General features: G+C 38.6%; 1 protein-coding gene across 8 annotated transcripts in view; it reads right to left on the minus strand.

The window, feature by feature from the left end:
• The window catches only part of Cadps2 (calcium dependent secretion activator 2), a 481,095-nt gene that overhangs the window by 222,110 nt on the left and 238,013 nt on the right, over positions 1-20,972 (minus strand). For all 8 annotated transcript variants that reach the window (XM_051175754.1, XM_051175752.1, XM_051175755.1 and 5 more), the window contains exon 7: positions 770-881. In XM_051175754.1, coding sequence (XP_051031711.1) covers positions 770-881 — 112 coding nt within the window. The remainder of the gene's footprint in view (positions 1-769; positions 882-20,972) is intronic.

The raw sequence follows: 20,972 nt of genomic DNA on the forward strand, positions 1-20,972 counted from the left end.
GAGGCAAATCTGCTCCCGGCCAACTGAACATGAAAGCAACCAATCCGTGAGCAGGAAAACGAACCATTCCCTGAGCACAAAATCTAGCCAATCTGAGCTCGGCCAAGCTCAATGGGATCGGAATCTGACCAATTCCCTCGCTGAAAAATCTTCTCCCTGGAAAAACTCTGCCCTAAGGAGTCCTACATAAGCCCTGTGATTGTTTAGCTGGCAGCTGTCCCTCTCCATCCTGCAGAGGCAGAGACTGATATTTCACCAGGAGGGACAAGTGGGCTGGTGTGAATGACATTCAGCAGCCAGAGGAAATGGAGCTGTGACTCTGAGCTCATGGGTACCTCTTATGCATCCAAAGATAAAACAATATATTCTGGTTTATACATAGTTAGGATTAGTAGATTATAGCTATAATGTAGATTTATGGAAAATTACAAATAAGCAGTCTTATATACTCCCCATCATTTGTTGACTTACTTTGTGTGTGCCCTGGTATGCGTATGCATGTGTATGCATGGAGGAAACTGCATGCAGTGGTGTGTATGGAGGTTACATGACCAGCCATGCTTCACATGGAGATCTACTATATGGACTATAGGGATTGAAGTCAGGTCACAGGGCTTGGCTTCCGGTACTGTCACCCTATGAGCCATCTTGGTAGTCAAATGTTAAATACTTAATGAGCATAAGTTTCACCTGAGAAATACTGGTCGATGCTCTTTAGAATCATGCTAGTGCCCGACACCCTGGACAGTGAGGAATGAGAACAACTCACCCTGCCCAGTTCCTTGTCTTCCAGGGCCAGGACTCCTGTGCTCTCTGTGAAGAGTTTCACTTTGACCACAGGCCGCGGGTGGGTAGTGCTGAAATCTCCTTGAGTTCCCCATCTGCAACGAAGTAAGAAAGATTGTCTTTAATATGTGCTATTAATTTATTCCTTAGATAGGCATGTCTCTATAAAAGGTGCATTAAGCAATGGAGAATCTTTTCTGACTTGATGAGATTTTTTTTTCATTTTTGCTTTTGTTTCTGACAGATGGCACGATCAAAAGGAAAATAACAGTAAGCTTTATAGCTTGTAATGGTTATTCAGCTGCTCAAAAATTAGCATACTGATCTACAAAATATGGGATGCTATATGAACTTAGGATGAGGAAAATGTATTATAGAAGTAGCTAGTGAGATCTGTTATTTTATTAATTATAATGAACAATGCAACAGCATTTTTGTGAATGGGGAAACCGCTGTGGGTGTCTATACAGGATATGGTTTTGTAGAAAGCTGTTCTTACATTCCATAGGAGTTTACTCTTCCCACTTTTGCAAAGCCTTTACTAAATAAAACCTGTCTTTAATTTTTGAAAAGCAAAGGCAATTTTCTTAGAGTATTTATTTATATGACATTTTATAGTATCTTTCAAAAGGAATGAGATATGCTTCATAAAATTTTTGAACAATCTGCAGCTAATTTCCCAATACATTCTCTTAGGGATGGAAATAAGTCTGTTGACATCTGGCTTTTCAAATCACCATAACAAAATAACATGTTTTCTTGGCTTATCTTTTAATTAATATCATCTTATCTTTATCACACACCAATTCATTTGAGCTTATTGACAAACTCAACTGGCACACATCTGATATTAAAAAATCTTATCAGTATTTCTTGAAATTCTGAGAGATAACAGGTATGGAAACTTGGCACAGCATGAACAAAGCACCATTGAACAAAATGCCACAAAAGAGAGGAAAAAAAAAAATGGGGTTTAACAAAATACAGATTCAGGCTAAAAATAAAACACTAAATAATGCCAATTTTTTTAACATTATGTCAAAAACAATCAATTTATCACTTGCATGAAGATGAATGTTTATTTTAGAAATGTTATTCAGAAAGTTAGTTAAACCTCAAAAACAAGTATCTTAAAAAATGGATAAACGTTATGTGTCTGTCTTCTATTACACTATTGAAAATATTGCAAAAATGTATCCAACAGTAAAGGCTATATAGACTGAAGAAATCAGCAACTATATGAAAGCCATTCTCTTGAAAATAAAGTCAGAGACCAGAAAGAAGGGTTCAAATAGGGTAAAAGTGTTGGCTAATTTCTATTTCAGAATTCTCTAAAAAGGACTCCAAGTTCTGGTCTGTGGCAGAGCAAACACGAAAAAGAATAAAATAAAATTAGATCAAAATGAGAGGAAAGGGATTCTCAGTGTATTATATAAAAGCGCAGGCTTGAGTTTGGCTCAGGAGTCTGGTTGGAAAGTTTGGGAAGGATTCCTATGGCATATCTTCTTAATTCCTCATCAGACACTTACAATGTCAAGGCTACCCTACAAGTGTGCAGGCAACATGAAAGCCGAGAAGGGAATTCTGGGAGCTGAAAGGTTCAATAGGGATGGGGTGGTGGGACAGAGGAGATCATGGAGCAGTCAGAAAATATTAACCAAAGTAAAGGAGCTATGGGAACCATACTGAAACCTACTACTTTATAAGCAGACTAAAGTATGTAAGTTAAAGACTATAACTGGAAGGGAGATATCCTGCAGAGCTAAACAATGCTGCTCTTTGTACCAGGAATGGGATGCCTCCATATGAATTGTTGTTCAGGGAAGCCTAGAAGTTCCCAGAACAATACAGATTACTGCCTTTTCTCTTGGTTGCCCACCAAGACAAGACACGACTGCCAAAGATACCATACACCTTGCTTGAAAGACATAGGTTAACCAAGCTAAAACTCATCTGGAAGCTTCTCCCTGCCTGCTAGCTTTACAGTGCCCTGTGTGATTATAGATGTGCACTTTTAGTAAATTGTCTTCAACAGATATAACTGTATCACTTTTTTATCAGATACATAAAAATAGAGTGAATATATGTATTCATGTATAAATCATATATATATATATGTATATAAAATCACTGAAATTACATATATGGTACACAAAGGATATGTACACTATATATATGTATGTATATATATATATATCATCAAATACATGATATATAGAGGAGATATACAGTATGTATACACAAACAATCACAGAGTGCATAATGTTTTGCTCAACAGTAGGCTGCATATAGAATGATAATGCCACATAGTCTGGAAATGCATCAGCTACACGGAGTTATTTTTAGCATTACTACATGATGGTTGCACAGCAGAACTTGTCATTATTTTCAAAATGTATCCACCATATTATGTCACATAAACACATACATGCACACACACACACACACACACACACACACAGGTATATGTTGATCTTATTTTAATACCATGGTTATCTTTCATTATTTTCAAAATGTATCCACCACATTATGTCACACATGCACATACACCCACAGGTATATGTTGATCTTATTTCAATACCATGATTGTCTTTCACAATTAAGATTACAGAAATATTACTAGGCTAGAAATGCTGATGAAGGAGAGGATCTTTGGGAGTCAGAAGAGGGACCAAATCAATACATATCAGAATAAGCAATGATTCATGTAAACACCAAGTGATACAACATGTGGAACGGAATTATTAATCTAGAACATAGAACCTGGTTCAAGTGCTCTATGCCCCAAACCAGTATGGTAATTGTTAGAGCTTGGTAGGCAACAAATCATTATATTACATGACCTCATAGTAATGTAGAAGAATAATCTACACAAATGTTTTCTGAGTTAAGAAAAGTTAATAATAAAGGCTATTTTATGAAGTGAGGAAAGCAAAAACAGCGTGCTTTCAGGCTGGGAGAAGCTGAGAGCCAGAATACCAGGAGGCCCAATGATAACAAACCAGAAGACTGATGTTTGAATTCCATTACAAAAGGTGCAGCTTTCAGGTCAGTGATGTGGCCCAGGAAGCCAAAGTGTTGCCACACAAGCCCGAGGACCTGAGTTCAACCCTCGGAACCCACATCACAGTGTAAGGAGAGAACAATTCCTGAAAGCTGTCCTCTGAACTCAACATATGTGGCATGGCAAGCATCATCCTCTTTCACATAAAACAAAAATACTAACAATGTGCAAATTTAAAGAGGGGGAACAAATAGTATGGCAGAATTCTATAGTACTTCTTAATGCTTACACCTCCCTATATGAGCATAGATTGATACCATCTTCTCCTATGAAAAATAATGATAATTTCTCCTATGAAAAAAAAATAAGAACAAGGAACTAGAGAGATAGCTAGATAGTAAGGACACTGATTGCCTTTCCAGAGGACCCAGGTTTGATCCCCAGCACCCACATTGCAGCTCACAACTATGTATATAACTCCAGATCCTGAGGATCTGATGCTTCTGGCCTCTGCAGTACCAGGAACTCTTGTCGAGCAGATATATGTGCAAGCAAAATATTCATACTCATGAAATGGAATATAAAAAACTCAAAAAGAAAAGAACATATGTACATTAAGGAAATACTTACGATTCTAGAATAATGAATGAATTAAAACTTCACATGTTCATATTCCCTTGAAAAAGTCTTAGAAAGAGCTGAGAAGGCAGTAAGTCTACCTTCAGTGTTCATCAACACATCTCCCTATTTCCTACGTAACTGGCATGTTCCAACACTTTCAGAAATTACTACTCATTATTTTCTTCCTACTACTTTTTTCAGTATTAAGTAATAAAAGGAGATGTTACACTTGCTATCAATTTTCTTGATTCAAAATACACTGCCCCTTTGTACTTGTATGGATACATGACTTATAAGGAGTCAGACTTCCAGTGTAAATCTTCAAATGAATTAAATATGTACAAAGCACCTTTATGAAGACAGCAGGACTTCCTGACTATGAAAACACGGTTGGTTCTCACAACTGAAATAACTAACATTAATTATGCATTATACTATTAAGTATACTGGAATTTCTATCCAGAGCCAAGATAAATATTGGTTTTTTTATCCAGTAATTATACAACCACATAATGCTACATATTAAATCTACTATACTATTCCACATAACTACTATACTACCCCATATATTGAGCACACTGAATGCCTATATTATAGAGTGGTAATGTAAAACATGCAGCAAGCAATAATGCAATGTCAGTAACCAAAGCCCCTACCATCTTGGACCTTATAGGTTAGTAGAGTACAGATGACAGCTTGTTGACTATATATTTTGACATTCATTTCTTACCATCCCTGCCTTTCCATCTTAAGAGCTGGATATTTTCCACTACCTCCAAATAGCTGCAGAATAAGTCAAACCTGGAATCTGAAAAATCCCCCAACAATGCTAACCTCTGTATTTGAAGTATGTTTAAAAAAATCCTGAGCAGTAAAATGGTTGCATTGGAGCCTTGCAAATTTCCCAATTCAATTTCTCGTTATAAATATATAATTTGTGATTAAGAAACTAAGTACCAGCTAAACTATCTTCTAAATATTTATGTTCACAGCCATAAATCAGTGTTGGTTTCATCATTGGTCCGAGAAGCCTCCTTTAGCAGTGGGCAGTAGTTAATGCAGAGACTCATAACTGCTCCAAGTGTTGAGAGTGGGTGACTGGTGTCAGCCTTGATGGCAGCATGGACAGTGCCATCAGGACCATTCTGTAGTGGTGGCTACAGGCACAAGAACAAAAGATAAAATGTGAGTGTGTACGAGTTGGGAAGGAAAAGATGGGATATCTGCAGAAATAGAAGAGGAGAGGGTGATGGGAGTATGTGTGCTCACAGTGCATTGCGCATGTCTGATATTACAAATAAAGTTCCATTATTTAAAAAGAGAAAGGAAGAAAAAACAAAGCTCAGTATTTAAAGGCATGTGCAGTGAACACCCCAGGTCTATAAGCAGCACGAAAGAATCTCATGAAATCATCCTACCAACTGTTTGCTATTTACCTCCTGCTTAATTCTTTATAAAACAACTAGCCTAAAATCACTAGTCTGCCAGTTCAGTCATTTTGATTATGAACCTTATTATTTCCATGGCCTTCATTTAGTAGAGATTATATGAACACGGATCTGTATTTCTTTTGGAGGTTTTAAAATTTCAAGCTGTCTGTAATATAATTGTGATATGAAAAGGATGTTTAAATTTCATTGCTCAATATCATTTGGTTAAAAGGTTAAAAATGTTTGTAGGTTGGAGAAATGGCTCATGGGTTACGAGGACCCAGTGTGGGTCTTCATAGATTGATGACACATTTGAATACTTGGGCCCTAGTTGATGGAACTGTTTGGGAAGAATTAGGAGGTGTAGCCTTGTTAGAGGAAGCATGTCACAGGAGTTGGGCTTTGAGGTTTCAAAAGGTTTGTGCCATTTCCAATCTCTCTCTCTCTCCCTCCCTACCCTCCCTCTCTCTTCTCCTCTCTATCTGCCTCCTATTACTCTATACATACAACTGTGCCCTTGATCTCTGCTACTATGAGGTAGGTACCCTTCTCTTACATTAAACAAGTGTGTCTCCTTGTCCTTCATCTGTTTGTCTGTTGATCAGTAACTGTCCTTTTAATGGTAAACCAAAATACTATAAAGACACTCAAAGCCTCTGGGAATGTGAATATGTAAAATACAAGTTACATTTATAAAACTTGACAAATTGAAAAAATACTGCTACATGCATGGCTTCACTAATACAAATAAAAAGCATCAATACTTTAACTGAATAATGTAATAAGCTCTAAAAATATGGAATTAAGTTTAATGAGAATTGCCAATCTTAAAATTACAAGCAGAAATTAAACAATAAATCACACAAAGTGTTTATAAATAATGATACACATAAAGCTTTTATACAATGTTAAATATAGGTATTTTAAAGCATGCCATCTGTTGTACTCTGGATAGAAATCATCCCCAAATGTTTACCATTGTAAGCTCAGTCTCCAGTTGGTGGCTTTAGTGAGAAGTGGCTAGGTCACAAGGGTGCTAACTTCTTTGAACTGATCTGTTCTGAGTCCACACTGAATGGCATATTAAGACACAGGGCCTGGCTGGAGGAGGAGGGTTCACAAGGGATGCTCCTGGCATCTCAGATTCCTCTCCACTTCCCAGCAGCCAGGACCTGGATAGCTCTACTCCTCTGTGCCTTTGCTGCCATGGAGCAGCTGGTCATGGACTGTGACTTCTAAAACCATAAGCCAAATTTAACCCTTTGCTCCCTTAAAAATTAGCTCAGGTATTATGTCAACGGTATGAAAACTTTCTAGCACGGGATTCCTGATGAACACAAGAAATTAAGGAAGTTTTATGAAAATCTTTAAGAAAAAGGATACTTACAGAAGGGAAATTTTTGATAGATAAAAAGTTAAACACTTCTCAATTATTTTACAATTGTCCTAAGCACATCAAACTCTTCTCTGACACTAACATACTTGAGCCAAAGAGTAAAGAAAAATGGTAGAATAATTAAGTTTCACTGGGGCATGGCTGCCCATTCTGTACTTTGTTTTTTAATGTAATTTTTAACATCTTTATCTGGTAAGTAGACTGATAAACTTATTATTAAGGTTATAATAGATTCCATTCATAAGGCTCTATTAACCAATTTTCTGATGATGGATCTTATGTTTTTCTCCAGTTTTAATATCATAAGCAAGCCTGTTGCAGATGCCTTACATGCTCTGTCAACCATTTCTGCACAAATATTAGAAAGCAGCAAAGACAAGGATGGGATCCTTAGGGAGACTAAATTTTAAGCTACTTGCAAGTAAAAACAGTTACACTAAGAAAAATTGGTTGACTTACACAATATTTCCTGTAGCTGAAACAACTAAAGCAGAACTTGCTTGGAAAAATTCCATGATGAAACCTAATTCTTTTAAATCAAAATTTACCTATATAAAATTTTAAGCTATTTTGCTTAATTACATATTTTCCTCAGTTCATTAGTTCTTTCAGAATATTAATACAATGCATTTTGACACATCCCCTTTTCTCTGTTCTTAGTTGGGGTTGCTTCTGCTGTGATAAAACATCACAACCAAAAGCAACATGGAGAGGAAAGGGTTTATCCCATCTTACAACTCTCAGGTCTAGAAGGAACTAGAAGCAGAAATGGGGAGGCAGGAACAGAGCAGCAGCCATGGAGGAATGCAGCTCGCTGCACAATTCACTGAGCTCCTCAGTATTTACTCAAGGCTTTTTTTAGCCCTAAGTTCAAATTCCACCATAACCTCCACCCCAGCCCCCTAGACATGGTCAGGTTTCTTACAGCAGCAGAAACTGAAACTAAGACACCTACCCACCCAGTGGTATCTTAAAAACAACACTACAGCTTGTGCGACTCTTAAACACTTGGGGGCCTAGCCTTTGTTGGAGAATAGTCAACCCACCAGGGCCCACATTCTTCTAGAAAACCGACTTTCTTTGTCCTAAGAGCTATCAATTTCCAGTAATGTCTTAGTTAGAGGTAGGATTTTGTGCACATTTCCCCTTTCTGGGCTGGTGTTTTGCCTGGCCTGAGGCTTCAGAAGTCTTGTGCACTCTGCTGGGAATTCATTCCTGCAACAACTGCCTTGTGTCCATAGAACATGGCTTCCTTAACAGCTACCATCCATGGCTTTTATAACATTTCTGCCTCCTCTTCATCAATGATGCACAACATATGGGAAGACAAGATATTATATATAAGCCCCATTTAGGGCTGAGCATTCTGCAATGTTTCATTCTTTGCGCCTAATTAGATGCAAGTCTCTGTATTAAGCACTGAAAAAAGATGCTTCCTTGATAAGACTGAGCAGTACATTGATCCATGGTATAACAATAAATTGTTACTAGTTGGATTAATAATGTCTTAAATAGTAATATCACTTAAAGTAAAAGTAACAGGTTCTCCCCTAGGGCCTACAATTATTTAGCCACAAATTCTGGGCCCTGATAACAATGCCAAATAGGAGTTAATCACATTTCTAAATCACATTTTAATGTCAATAAAAAGTTAGAATTTCAGTATTTTCTTATATATAATTATTTTTCCACTTAAAATTGAATAGTTCATCTATATAATTCATTTTAAACTTTAAAACATATACTGACTATATGTTTTAGATATTGAATATGTTTTTGAAGAAAAATGTTCATATGGTTAAATTAATTCAAACTGGTTTACTGCTGTAGTTTGGAGATAGAGTAGCATCCTCCCAAAAGGTTCACATATTGAAATTTGTGCCTGAATGGTGATGTGGTTGAGAGGTAGCTGGATTCTGAGGAGTCTCACATAATCACTAATGTAATTCCTTGAGGGAATAGTAACATGGCATTGTTGGGATGTGAGGACCACCAGAGTAAACAGTTCATAGAAGGCATACCTACACAGATACATCTTGTCCAGGCCCTTTGCACTCTCTGCTTCCTACTATGAGCCAAATGGCTCTTTCCTCTACCAGGCTCCCACACCATGGTGTTCTCCTATGCCATAGGCCTGAAGCCAGTTGAAACAACCACTGGACTGAACACTCTGAAACCAGGAACTCAAATGAAATCTTTTTTCCAATCAGCTGTTTTCTCAGGAATGTTGTTATAAAGTGATGAAAATTATGAAATGGATAATTGTCAGAGTTTATAAACATTTCTTACCACAATTTCTATTGTTACATGCTATAAGAGAACTTGAAAATTCCTCTTAGTGATATAAAGGTCAATAAATATCTAAAGCCAAACAGTCTTGGCAATGAATGAAATCATGGCAGAACTCTGTAGGCTACAAGACCACGTTGCCAGGTGAGTCACTAAATTATATACTATCCTATCTTTTCAATAACATAAAAAAATACAGGTATACATACATCAAAATAACAACCATGATGAAATTACAGACACAAATATCATAATATTGTTCTGAACAGTATCACATAAGCATGTGTGTGGGAAAAGATAATTTTTTAAAATAATAGCCATTATACTAACCTGTAACCACAAAAGAGCATAGTCATTTGAGACAAGGCTAAACAGGGTAGAGTTCAGAGATATTCTAGGCTTGGATGTAAACTTTAAGTTGCAAAAGGATAACTGGTCTACCCTTAGTCAAAAAAAAAAAAGTTTCATAGAATATATTATTCATAGAACATAGGCAGTCATAAAGGTAACTAATTTTAACACTCATTTAACATTCTAACATTCATTTAATTAATGCAAGTGCACAACACTTTTCACATACAAGATACAGGCAGAATGTGTACTAGAGCTACTAGTATGTTTATGGCAGTACTATGATTTTTATCTCTGTTGCCTTTACCAAATGATATCTACTGAAAAATGGTAGTTTAGAACATTGCAATTTTAATAAGTTTCATTAAATGGAGACATTAAAATCTAGACAAAAATTAAACACTACAATGAGAGAGATTGGCTGACGGCAAAGAATGCCACAGAGATAGAAGAGAAGGGAAAGGATGGGAGGGGAGGGAAGGGAAGAGAAGGGAAGGGCAGAAGAAGGGGAGGGAAGGGTATGAAGAGGGCATGGGAATGAGAGAAGAATTAGAAGTAGGGATAGAAAGAGAAAGATCCAATAAAAGAATAATCTGGAACCAGTAAGAGGATTATACACTGAGGATTATTTTTAATCTTAATGTACATTTGCAACCAATTCAAAGTCTTCATTTAGAGCTGGCTCTGTCCCTCACCCCAGGGGGTGGGTCACAGTGACCTGGAGTACTTCTGCTGCCATGCCCACCCACATCCTGAACCTTGGATTGGCTACCCTTCCTGTGACCTGCTGGGGTGTGTGAAGGGACTGGTCCAGTAAAGTGATAACTGCAGGATCTTCATGGCTTTAGGAAACAGCAGGATGTCTGAGGGGAGTTTCAGAAGGGAGCCAGTGATGATGGTGTGCTGGAGGCCTTGAACCAGATCAATGAACATTTACTGGGTGGGGCAGAGGGACTATGGAACTTAGAAAGAAAATGGCACTCAAAGTAAATGGCACTATTAGGAGGTGTGGCCTTGTTGGAGGCAGTGTGTCACTGTGGGGTTGAGCTTTGAGGTCTCTTTTGCTCAGGCTTCCCTCAGTGTAATGGTCAGCTGACTTCCTGTTGCCTGCAAGGTGTAGGACTATCAGCCCGAGGAGTACATCTCCCTTCATGCTGCCATGCTCCCTGTCATAATGATAATAGATTGAACCTCTGAAACTGCAAGCAAGCCAGCCCAATTAAATGTAAGATAAAACGGTCAACAAAAATAGAAGGCCTTCATTTAAAAACATTTAAAATGTTGATATGATTAAAGATTTTTAATAGAACTAGAAAATATTATTTAAGTATTACCACTGTAGGCTCTTGAAGTGTCTTGCAAAACAGATGAAGACGTTTCATAAGGGTGGAAAGACAATTCAAAGCTATTTCTTCAAACAGGGCAAATGGTGAAAAAAATTCTGAATTCTATCTCATATTTGGGATGCAGAAAATGATTGGGGGATGGTCAGGGTGGGTAACGATTGCTTTCAAAAGAGACGAAAAGTCCTACAGGCCTCATTCTCTCCTTACAGGCTCAGAAATTTTTTTTCCTTCCCTTAAAGGCGATAGCTCCTATTCTGTTGCTCTCAAGATTGCTAAAGCCTCAGAATAATAGGATAAAATTGTCTTCTAATGTCTGTATTTCTCTTATGAAGTATTCATGCCATTAAACCCCCGTATCCAGCATGGAGACATCATTTCCACTTGTATCATTTTCCTCTGGGAAAGTCTGGCAAGTGCGTTAGCATAACACCAGGAAAGATAGAAGATGTAATCTCTTACAAGCATTTTCCTTACTCATCCTCATAGCAGGGTAGTTCTAAACATTAGCTTGAAGCATCTAATTTTAAAGAGACAATCTGTCACATCGTGTATTATAGTTTTACTTGGTCAAGACAATATGCGAAAAAGTATAACTTCTTATGAGATGAAGACTATGGCTTTTAAGAGTTTACATATAGGAAGATACTTCTAAGAATGGATATATATGAGAAATCAATTAAAACGTAAATATATATATAATGTTTATATAATTTATATATAAATACACACGTATATGTTTCAGAATAAATCTTATACTAAAAAATAGCATACAGGCAAACATAATACCTTGTGAGAGTGAGCCACCTACAGAACTTTAACAGTGTTTTCTTATTATTCCCTCACCTTCATCTTGCAAGAATCATCTTGGTTATTCTAATTTTGAGTGTTTGTAAAAGCTAGCTATAATATATGAACTGAAGAAAAGAAATCCCTACAAATGCAATATAATATACATAGTATCTTCTTCTCTTTAAAATTATTCCATTATGCTATTTTTGATATTATGATTACAACATGGTTCCCTTCCATTTCCTCTCTCCAAACCCTCCCATACATTCCTACCCACTCTCCTTCAAATTCATGGCTTCTTTTTTCACTAGTTGTTGTTGCATGTATATATGAATATACTTATATATTCCTAAGCATATTTTTCTAAATTCTACAAAACAAAATAGACTCTAAATTAGGTTAGGTTATAACTTTCTCTAAATAATCACTAGGGCTCTTCCCAGTAGCAAGTCATAGTGTCCATAAGCTACTAGTTTGTTTCATCAGATGCCTTCCAACAACTCAGATCTGAGCTGACAAGGGTAAAGTGAGCTAATACTGTTTGGGAGCAGTAATAGGAGAGTGTGCAAATGTGTTGCCAAGTATTTGCATTTCCTTACCTCAAAGACTTAAAGTCATGTCTTCTTGTCAAAGGCTGTCAGTAAAAGCAAACACTCCTGAGCTCTTTCAGTTGCTCCAAAGACAACTAACTGGCAGGTTCTGCTTTTTGAACAGCAACATAAGCTGTTTAAAGGGGGCAGAGCTGGATGAAGCACTTACACATTTCCTTTGAGTATCTGCTTAGTGTCTCCCTGAGACAACACAACTTTTACCACACCCCCTTTTTAAGTGATAAATATATTTGGTTGAAATAATGAGAAGTTCCAACTGTAAGTGGTAGCATGAGAACAACAGAAGTCTATTGGTTCTACAAACATCGTGGGCTCCAGGCAGAGTAAAATTGCTTAGTGTAAGGAGTAAGGTTTTTCTGCCTGCCGCTGGTCTTGTCCCGCTGCCGCGCCAGCCCCAATTAACACACAGAGACTCTCTATTAGATATAATGCTGTTGGCCAGGTACTAGTCTTTTATCCACTAGCTCTGTCTTAAGTATTAACCCATTGCTGTTAATCTATGTATTTCCACCGGAGAGCCCGCTGGCATCTTGTCTCCCCAGTCTCTCCATCTTGACTCCTCCTTACTACTTCCTCTTTCCTCCTTGTCTCCTAGTCCCTCCTATCTTCCTTTCCTATTGGCCAACAGGGCTTTATTCATTAACCAGTATGAGAAACATATTTACAGAATGACATCTCCCATCAGCTTAGCATTATTTGTAAAGGGTTCAAAGAGGGAAAAGATATAGAAATGACAAGGAATCTGAGGTAACAAACCTGCTGAGGGTCAGCTGAGAGGGCTACCACTGATGCTGCTTAGTATGCTGCGGATGCTGCAGCATAGGTCATTATTGTGCAGGCAAAGAGATGGGACCAGTTCCAGGCAGAACAGGTGGATGGATGGACAGCAGGTCCAGATGGACAAAAGGGAAGACAGGCAGAGGGCAATTCCAGTGGGCTGTGTCAATAGCAGGGACCAATTTGAGTTAAAGAAGCCCATAAGGAAACTGGGCATTCTTTGCTTATGAGTCCCCTGGCATAAACACAGGGGATTCAGATGTCAGGGCTGTCACTGGCATCATACTACCAGGGCTCCACCTCTTTATGGGTTCCAGATGAGAGAGTCACAGACTTTGTTTCATCTGTGTACCTGATGAGGTCTTACCGATAAGGCTTTAATATATCCACATGCTCCTACAGTCTCAAGTCACTTTGAAAATGTACAAGATTGTACTTTTTCAACTTCAGAAGACACATAATTTATCCATGTATGTGGACCATGCCACTGGGAAATCTAGAGTTACATTTAGCTTTCTTCAGATTCCCAATTCAGGCTCTTAATCATCTTTTTGCTGATGTTCTCAGAGGTGAGGTTTTATTTTTTTATTCATTTCACTAACCCTGAAGTAGTAGGCTACTTCAACATCATCATCAACAACAACAACAACAACAACAACAACTTGTACTTAATAAGGCGGAGGTGACGGTTAAATCTACAGAATGAGTGAATGAGTGCAGGATCAAGACAGGTAGCATGGCTACAGCTAAACAAAAAGGCTAATTCATGAAGGTACAACTTGAAGCTAAATCCAGAAGGGAACACAGACTGCAGTGACTAAGCAATCTGAAAGGGGGAACCTAAGAAAGGATTCTAAGGAACTGATACTCCACAGAGATAAGCCAGGGCAAAGTTACATGGTAAAACAGAGCCAAGTAACTGGGGAAGCAAGATCAGAAAACTCTAGAATGGCCTTTATTTAACTTCAAACTGGGGTAACCAGTCCCTGACAATCAACTTCCATCCTGTGGCAAGGGAGCAGAGAGCGGCTGCTTTGTGCACAAATGTCCTTCATGAATGGCTCTTTGTCACTAAGCCCCAGCGGTTCTTTCCTTTCCCCCAGAACTGAGAGCTCTGAGAAATCCTATGGAAATCTGTATTTATTAAAAACAAACAACAACAAAAAACCCTCCCCCGTATTCTCAGTGGAGTCCATGGGGAAAGGAAAGCAAGACACAATGGATGTGCCCTGCCTCCATGCTCAGCTGTCCACAAACACTGTCCACAGAACATCAACTCTTGCCTCTCTTCACCTGCAGATGCTTGCTCCTTCCTGCTGCCTGCCTGGTTCACTCCTTGTCCTCCTCAGGGCACCAAGGTTACTTCCTCTTTCAGAAAGACTCTAACCATCTCCACCTGCTCCACAGGATGAGACTCTGAATGCATTCTGGTTAGACATTTGCATAGAATGTATGTTCTTCCCCTATAATGAGATTGATAACTACCTTCATGCCATTCGAGAGCCTTCATCCAGCAGCTGATGGAAGCAGAAGCAGACACCCGTCAGCTAAGGACTGAGCCGAGCTCTTGGAATCCAGTTGCAGAGAGGGAGAAGTAATGAGCAAAGGGATCAAGATCAGACAACAGAGCCCCACAGAGACAGCTGACCTGAACAAGGGGGAGCTCATGGACCCCAGACTGATAGTTTGGAAACAGCATAGGACCTAACCAGACCCCCTGAACATGGGTCTCAGTTGTTAGGCCTGGGCAGCCTAGGGGACCTCCGACAGTGGAACAAAGATGTGTCCCTGGTGCACGAAAGAACTTTGGGAACACATTCCCCATGGAGGCATACTCCCTTAGCCTAGAGACACAGGGAAGGGCTTAGGCCCTACCCCAAATGACTTGACAGACTTTGATGATCCCTTATGGAAGGCCTCACCCTCCCTGAAGAGTTGATGGGGGATGCTATGGGGGGGGTCTGTGAGGATCATGGGAGGATGGGAGCAAGAGGGAACTGGGATAAGAAAATAAAGTTAAAAAAAGGAAAAGAATATATTCTTTTCAAAGCAGCTACCCAGTTTGTAATCATGTTATTAGTATTTAGTTTTACTAGCTGTTTCATACTGTACCTTTTTTTTTTTAACCATCTAACATTAGTGATCATTTCAAACCTAGTAGGGTACATGGCACAGAGTAGATCTCAATAATTTGTTGCATGAACGAATAATGAATGACCACATACACCATGTTCTAATCAGTTTATAGAGACTGTGAATCAATATACAAGAAAATGGAACAGAATAACCTAGCATTAATCCTACCGAATGAGAGTAAAGGACAGCATCCAATTAGCCAAATTTATAGCAAGTTTTATCATATGTGCACAATATAGCCAGTCCAGTGACTGCCTCTCCTTAAATGTTTTGAGGGGATTTTAGAGGTCAGCCCCAAACATAGAAGTGGGGTTTTTATACTACCCCAAACTGTAAAACAATAGGGATCTCAAGGGTTGAGGATTTCCAGGGGGAAATTTAGCTACATAGGAACTTGGCAGGTCATCTCAAACATGTCAAAATTATTTGGCAGATTGTCTTATGAGGAAGGAGGTCAGGATATAGTTGGGAGTATAGGGTGTGGGACATGTCAAATTTCAGAAACTTAAGTTTTACAGTAAGCAGAAACACACTTAATTCAACCATGTAACAAGATAGCTGCCACTGATCTTAAGATGCAGTTAATCTGATTCATTACTAGGCCCAGCGCATACAATAACTACATGCAAGTGGAAACTTCAGTAGTCAACGACAAAAGGTAGTATTGTTTAACTATCGGAAAGAAAACAAAACAAAATCACCATAAATTTGTATCATTACAGACAGGAGAAGAAGACGGCAGGAAGAGGGATGTAACTCTTGGAAGCCTAAGATTTCTTGACAGTGTGCTTAACTGTGCTAAACACAGAACAGGAATCATGTCAAGTCAGGAGCCGTTCTCATTAAATGACTGCCACACTGGAAAATTGCACAGACTAGACATGCAATCTCTCCAAATGAGACTGTCACATAAACACAAAGCATGCAACAACACTTCATGTTTTCAGACTCACATTTCTTTATGGATAATGTAATTAGCTCAAGGGAGGTAAGGTTCTTAATAAGAGATAATAGTTGGCTCCAAACTAGTCTACATTTTAAAACATGAGTTAGATTTAACTAAATGTAATTAGATTTAATTAAAATCCAATATGGTGTTAGAATATTTAGAGTGGTTTGTAAAGATTTCATGACTTAAGTGAATATCTACACATTAGAACTGTAACAGTTGACACATAAAATTATTTTACATATTTAAAAAGCATTTACCCAAGACCATTTACTTCTGGCCCAGCCTCTGTCCTAGGTCAACTATGAAGAAGGGTACTTTTCTCTAAGCAAATTTTTCTAAGCACTTTTCCAACAAGTAATATACTTTTAAAATAACCCAGTAAAATTTTTAAAAATTAAAGGTTTTGACTACAGCCAGGATATCTGAATCTTCTTCGAATCCCCCCAAGACAGTGCCCCTTACCAGCAGGAAGTAGCTTGGAAAGAACGACGCCCAAATTCCCAAAATTGTGTATAAATGTTTGTTTTCATTTAATTGGACTTTGTTATATAAAATTAAATAAAATAAAAAAATATAGAAAAAATAAACGTTTCGAAAACTTAAAATTATTTTTTAGTGTTTTGGTGCTTTAGAAATCGATTTGAATTTTTTTTCACGTGACTTCTAGGGTTCACTTTTTAAGGTCATATCATAGTATCTGTTTCTTCAGGAGTTATGGCTTTCTCTAGGGATGAATCTCTTCTATTTTACATTTTTATTCATCAAGAAGTCTTGCTCAAAGTTCAAAACAAATAAATATGAATACAAAACTTTAGGCAAAGTCGCAAAAACCAAATAATACCTTTGTTTGGTTTATGGGATAGGGCTGATACCCAGACTGGCCCCGCCTCCCTAAGAAGTTGAAATGTTTAGTGTGAACTCTTGATCCTCTTGTTCCTACCTCCCACATGCCCCAAGTAGAGTTATAAACTTTAACTTCCTATTGAAATGACGCTTAGGAGATTAAAACACAGTTTCCTTTTTAATATTGTGAATTAATACTTGTATGAAAATTAGTCAATCAAATGTGTTTCATATATTCATAACTTTGGATGAGTCAAAAACTGCAACTTGCTTGATCTAATTTAGTTAGTCTAAAGATATTGTTGTATTTTTCCAAGGAAGTTTACTGAACTTGTGGCAAAGGAAGACACAGAATCTTTTAACATCTTTTTGAAAAAGTCCTAATGATACTCTGCTGGACTCATACATTGGTGCCTAGCTTAATTGTCATCAGAGGGGTGTCAATCAGAAACCAACCAGAGCAGATGCAAAAATTTACAGCCAAACACTAGGGAGAGCCAGTGGAACCCCACCGAAGAGGGTAAGGATGGAATGTCAGAGCCAGAGGGGTCAAGGACATTAAAAGAACATGAACCTCTGAATTAACTAAGCAGGACCCATAGGGGCTCAGAGAAACTTAAGCAGCAGACATTGGCCCTGTATGGATTTGAGCTAGGTTCTTTGCATATACGTTGTAGTTGTATAGCTGGATGCTCTTATGGGACTCCTAACAGTGGGAGTGGGAATTATCTCTGACTCTTTTGCCTGCCCTTGGGATCCTTTTCCTCCTACTGGGTTGCCATGTACCCAGTCACATTGCATTTTGTTAGGACATGTTCTCTGAATATCCCTGGAAGGACTGCTCTCCCCCGCCCCCCACCCTGAAAAGAAACATGAGGACTTGATCTAGAGGGGAAGGGTAGGAGGGAACTGGGAGGAATGGAAGGAAAGAAGAAGACAAAGTTTTATTTAGATTTTCTACTGTTGTGATAAATACCATGACTAAAAGCAATTTAAGGAAGAAAGGGTTGTAAGCCATCATCCAGAGAACTCAGGGCAGGACCTGGAACAATTGCCACAGAGGAACACAGCTTACTTTCTTACCCTATGGCTTTCTCAGCCTATTTTCTTACACCATCCAGGCCCATCACTCCAGAGTGGCAACACTCACATGGGCAGGCTATATCATATCAATCACTACTTAAGAAAATGTCCCACAACCTTGCCTACAGGCCAATCTCGTGGTCTCCACTGTTTTATTAATTGAATTTCCCCTATTCTCAAATGACTCTAGCTTGTGTCGAGTTGAGAAAACAAAGTAAAACGAAACCCCTCAAAAGCCTAGCCAGAACAGGTATAATGCGTAAATGACACATTTTCCTAACAAAACTCCATTTGTGCCCTTTGACCACAAATACTGTATGTGTTTGCAGGGCTTGAAATTGAGTATCAGGTTTGGTGGTATTGATCCGCTTTGAAAGTATAATCTCCTCCTTCCTAGACTGATAAGAGAGGTTTAGCTAATGCTTGTTAGTACTTATTTACATAAACTACACTGAAAAGCAAGCTATGTAGGTGGAAAATTTTCAAGTGTAAACCCACACAGTTGTAGTTTTGGTTAAATAAAAAATCCTATGTATGTTTCAAAGATGTTTGTTTTGGACACTGTACCCTATTTAAAATGCTATTACAATAGCTTTAGCAATGTTAAGATTCCATCTTACATTTAGGAAGTGCCCCCCCCCCTCCACACACACCAAGAACATTCATGCGAATTGCAATGGAGTTTGTCTAACTTACACTGCTTTTGCTGCTGTAATAATGTTCCACATGGGTAAGATAGGATATAACGTTGTATTATTTAGAATGTGTGGAAGAAAATTCATGCCCTGGAAAGTAGTCTGCATGACGTAACTTAGCAGACTATGTTTAGCTGGGTAGTGGGTTGAGATGGTAAGACCTAGTTACTGGCTGCTGTCAAGCACATTTAGAATGTTCCAGCTTACCTTTGTCATGCACAAATGATGGTAGCAAGAGTAGAACAATGGTTTTATGTGCACATCTATTCCCCCCCCCCCCATTGGTACTCTCCTGACAGACTCAAGATAGTACTATTGTTTGCCAATGGGGGAGTCAAGTGATTCATCAGAAGGAGACTTCTCAGTGACCCAGAGACTAGACCAGAGCTGGACTCTGTCTTCAAAGAGCTCACAGGCTTTGAGGAAAAGGGAAGTGACACAACAATCAGAGATGGTGACAATTCCAGGGACTGAGGAGATACAGTGTTACAGGATTAAGGGGCTTAAGAAAACCTCACAGGAAGAACACTCTACAAGGCTGCCTTTGATGGTTGATACAAAATGACAGGCTGACAGCCCTGGGCCAGGACACGAGTCTTCTTTCCAAACTCCTACTGTGGGCATTTAAAAGTGTGGGTGGTCCAGAAGTCAGGAGAGCTAAACAGGCTGTCATGCAGGGGGCCATTGCAACTGGCAAGAATTCTTCCCATTATAAGGAAACTATACTCCTGCTGACAAGCCAAGGGGTAAGAATCTAAGTTGGAAAAGAACAGGTAGGTTGGAGGAAGGCAGTAGTCAGGCCCTGGTGAGGCTTTCATCCAGAGGTCACCCAAGAGACAAAAGGAAGTCAATGCTGAGGAGGGAGTGTGTAACATAATCAGGTGTGTGTTTTAGAACCTGCAATGAAATGCAAACAAGAATGGAGGCTGGGGTCAAACAGAGCTTCATAGAATAAACCTAGGGAGGCCCAAAGTGAGGTGCAAAGTTTCCACAATGATAAATACAGTGAGATACAGATTTGCTTGATAGCAACATGCTGGAATCTGCAGGCTTCAGACATAGGGATCAGGAAAGAGAAATTAGAATCACCCGAGTTTCTAGCTAGGATGCTTGTACAGGCAGAAATGAAATACCACTTATTCATACAGTAGAGAAAAACAGGAAGATTATCTTTAGAGTCTTTTTTTAAGGGTTGAATGTGATGAATTTAAAGGGTTTGAAGGTACCAAGAGAGAAGGCATGCTCTCTGTTAGTAATCTAGGTTTCAAACAAACAAACAAAAAACAAAAAACAAAGAGAGAGAGAGAGAGAGAGAGAGAGATATTTTGGCGATCACAAAGTTTCCTTCTACACCCAAAGGCTATTTCTTTGTAATTTTGTAATCTTTTATAAGTATTGGTTCTTTATAAAAATTTCTTTCAAAATAGACATGCTATGTACAATATAAAATACATGGCAAAGTAATACAGAACAAGCTATACCCATTTCCTATTAAATAGAAGAGAATAATTATGATGAAAGTATTGCTCATCTATGCCATATGGATAAGTATTCCACGATGATATTAATTATCTTCCTTGTAATACATCTTAATTAACATAAGTGATTTTATAAAATTCTGGGCTATTTAAAGATGTTTATTATATTGACCACTTTTAAGAAAATGATCAGACAACCAGAAAGCAACATGATTGAGCAGGGGTGGGGGTGTGGGGGGACGACGGACGGATGGACGGACGGATGGACACGGGGGTGGGGTGGGGAACGACACCAAACCACAACAGCACACACAGTAGCTAAGTAAAGGAACCAGCCTCTTTGTGACCAGAAAGAGCAGCCCCATGGTGTAAACGCAGCAGAGTC

Source organism: Phodopus roborovskii, unplaced genomic scaffold (assembly GCF_943737965.1).
Source record: "Phodopus roborovskii unplaced genomic scaffold, PHOROB, whole genome shotgun sequence".
Taxonomy (NCBI): domain Eukaryota; kingdom Metazoa; phylum Chordata; class Mammalia; order Rodentia; family Cricetidae; genus Phodopus; species Phodopus roborovskii.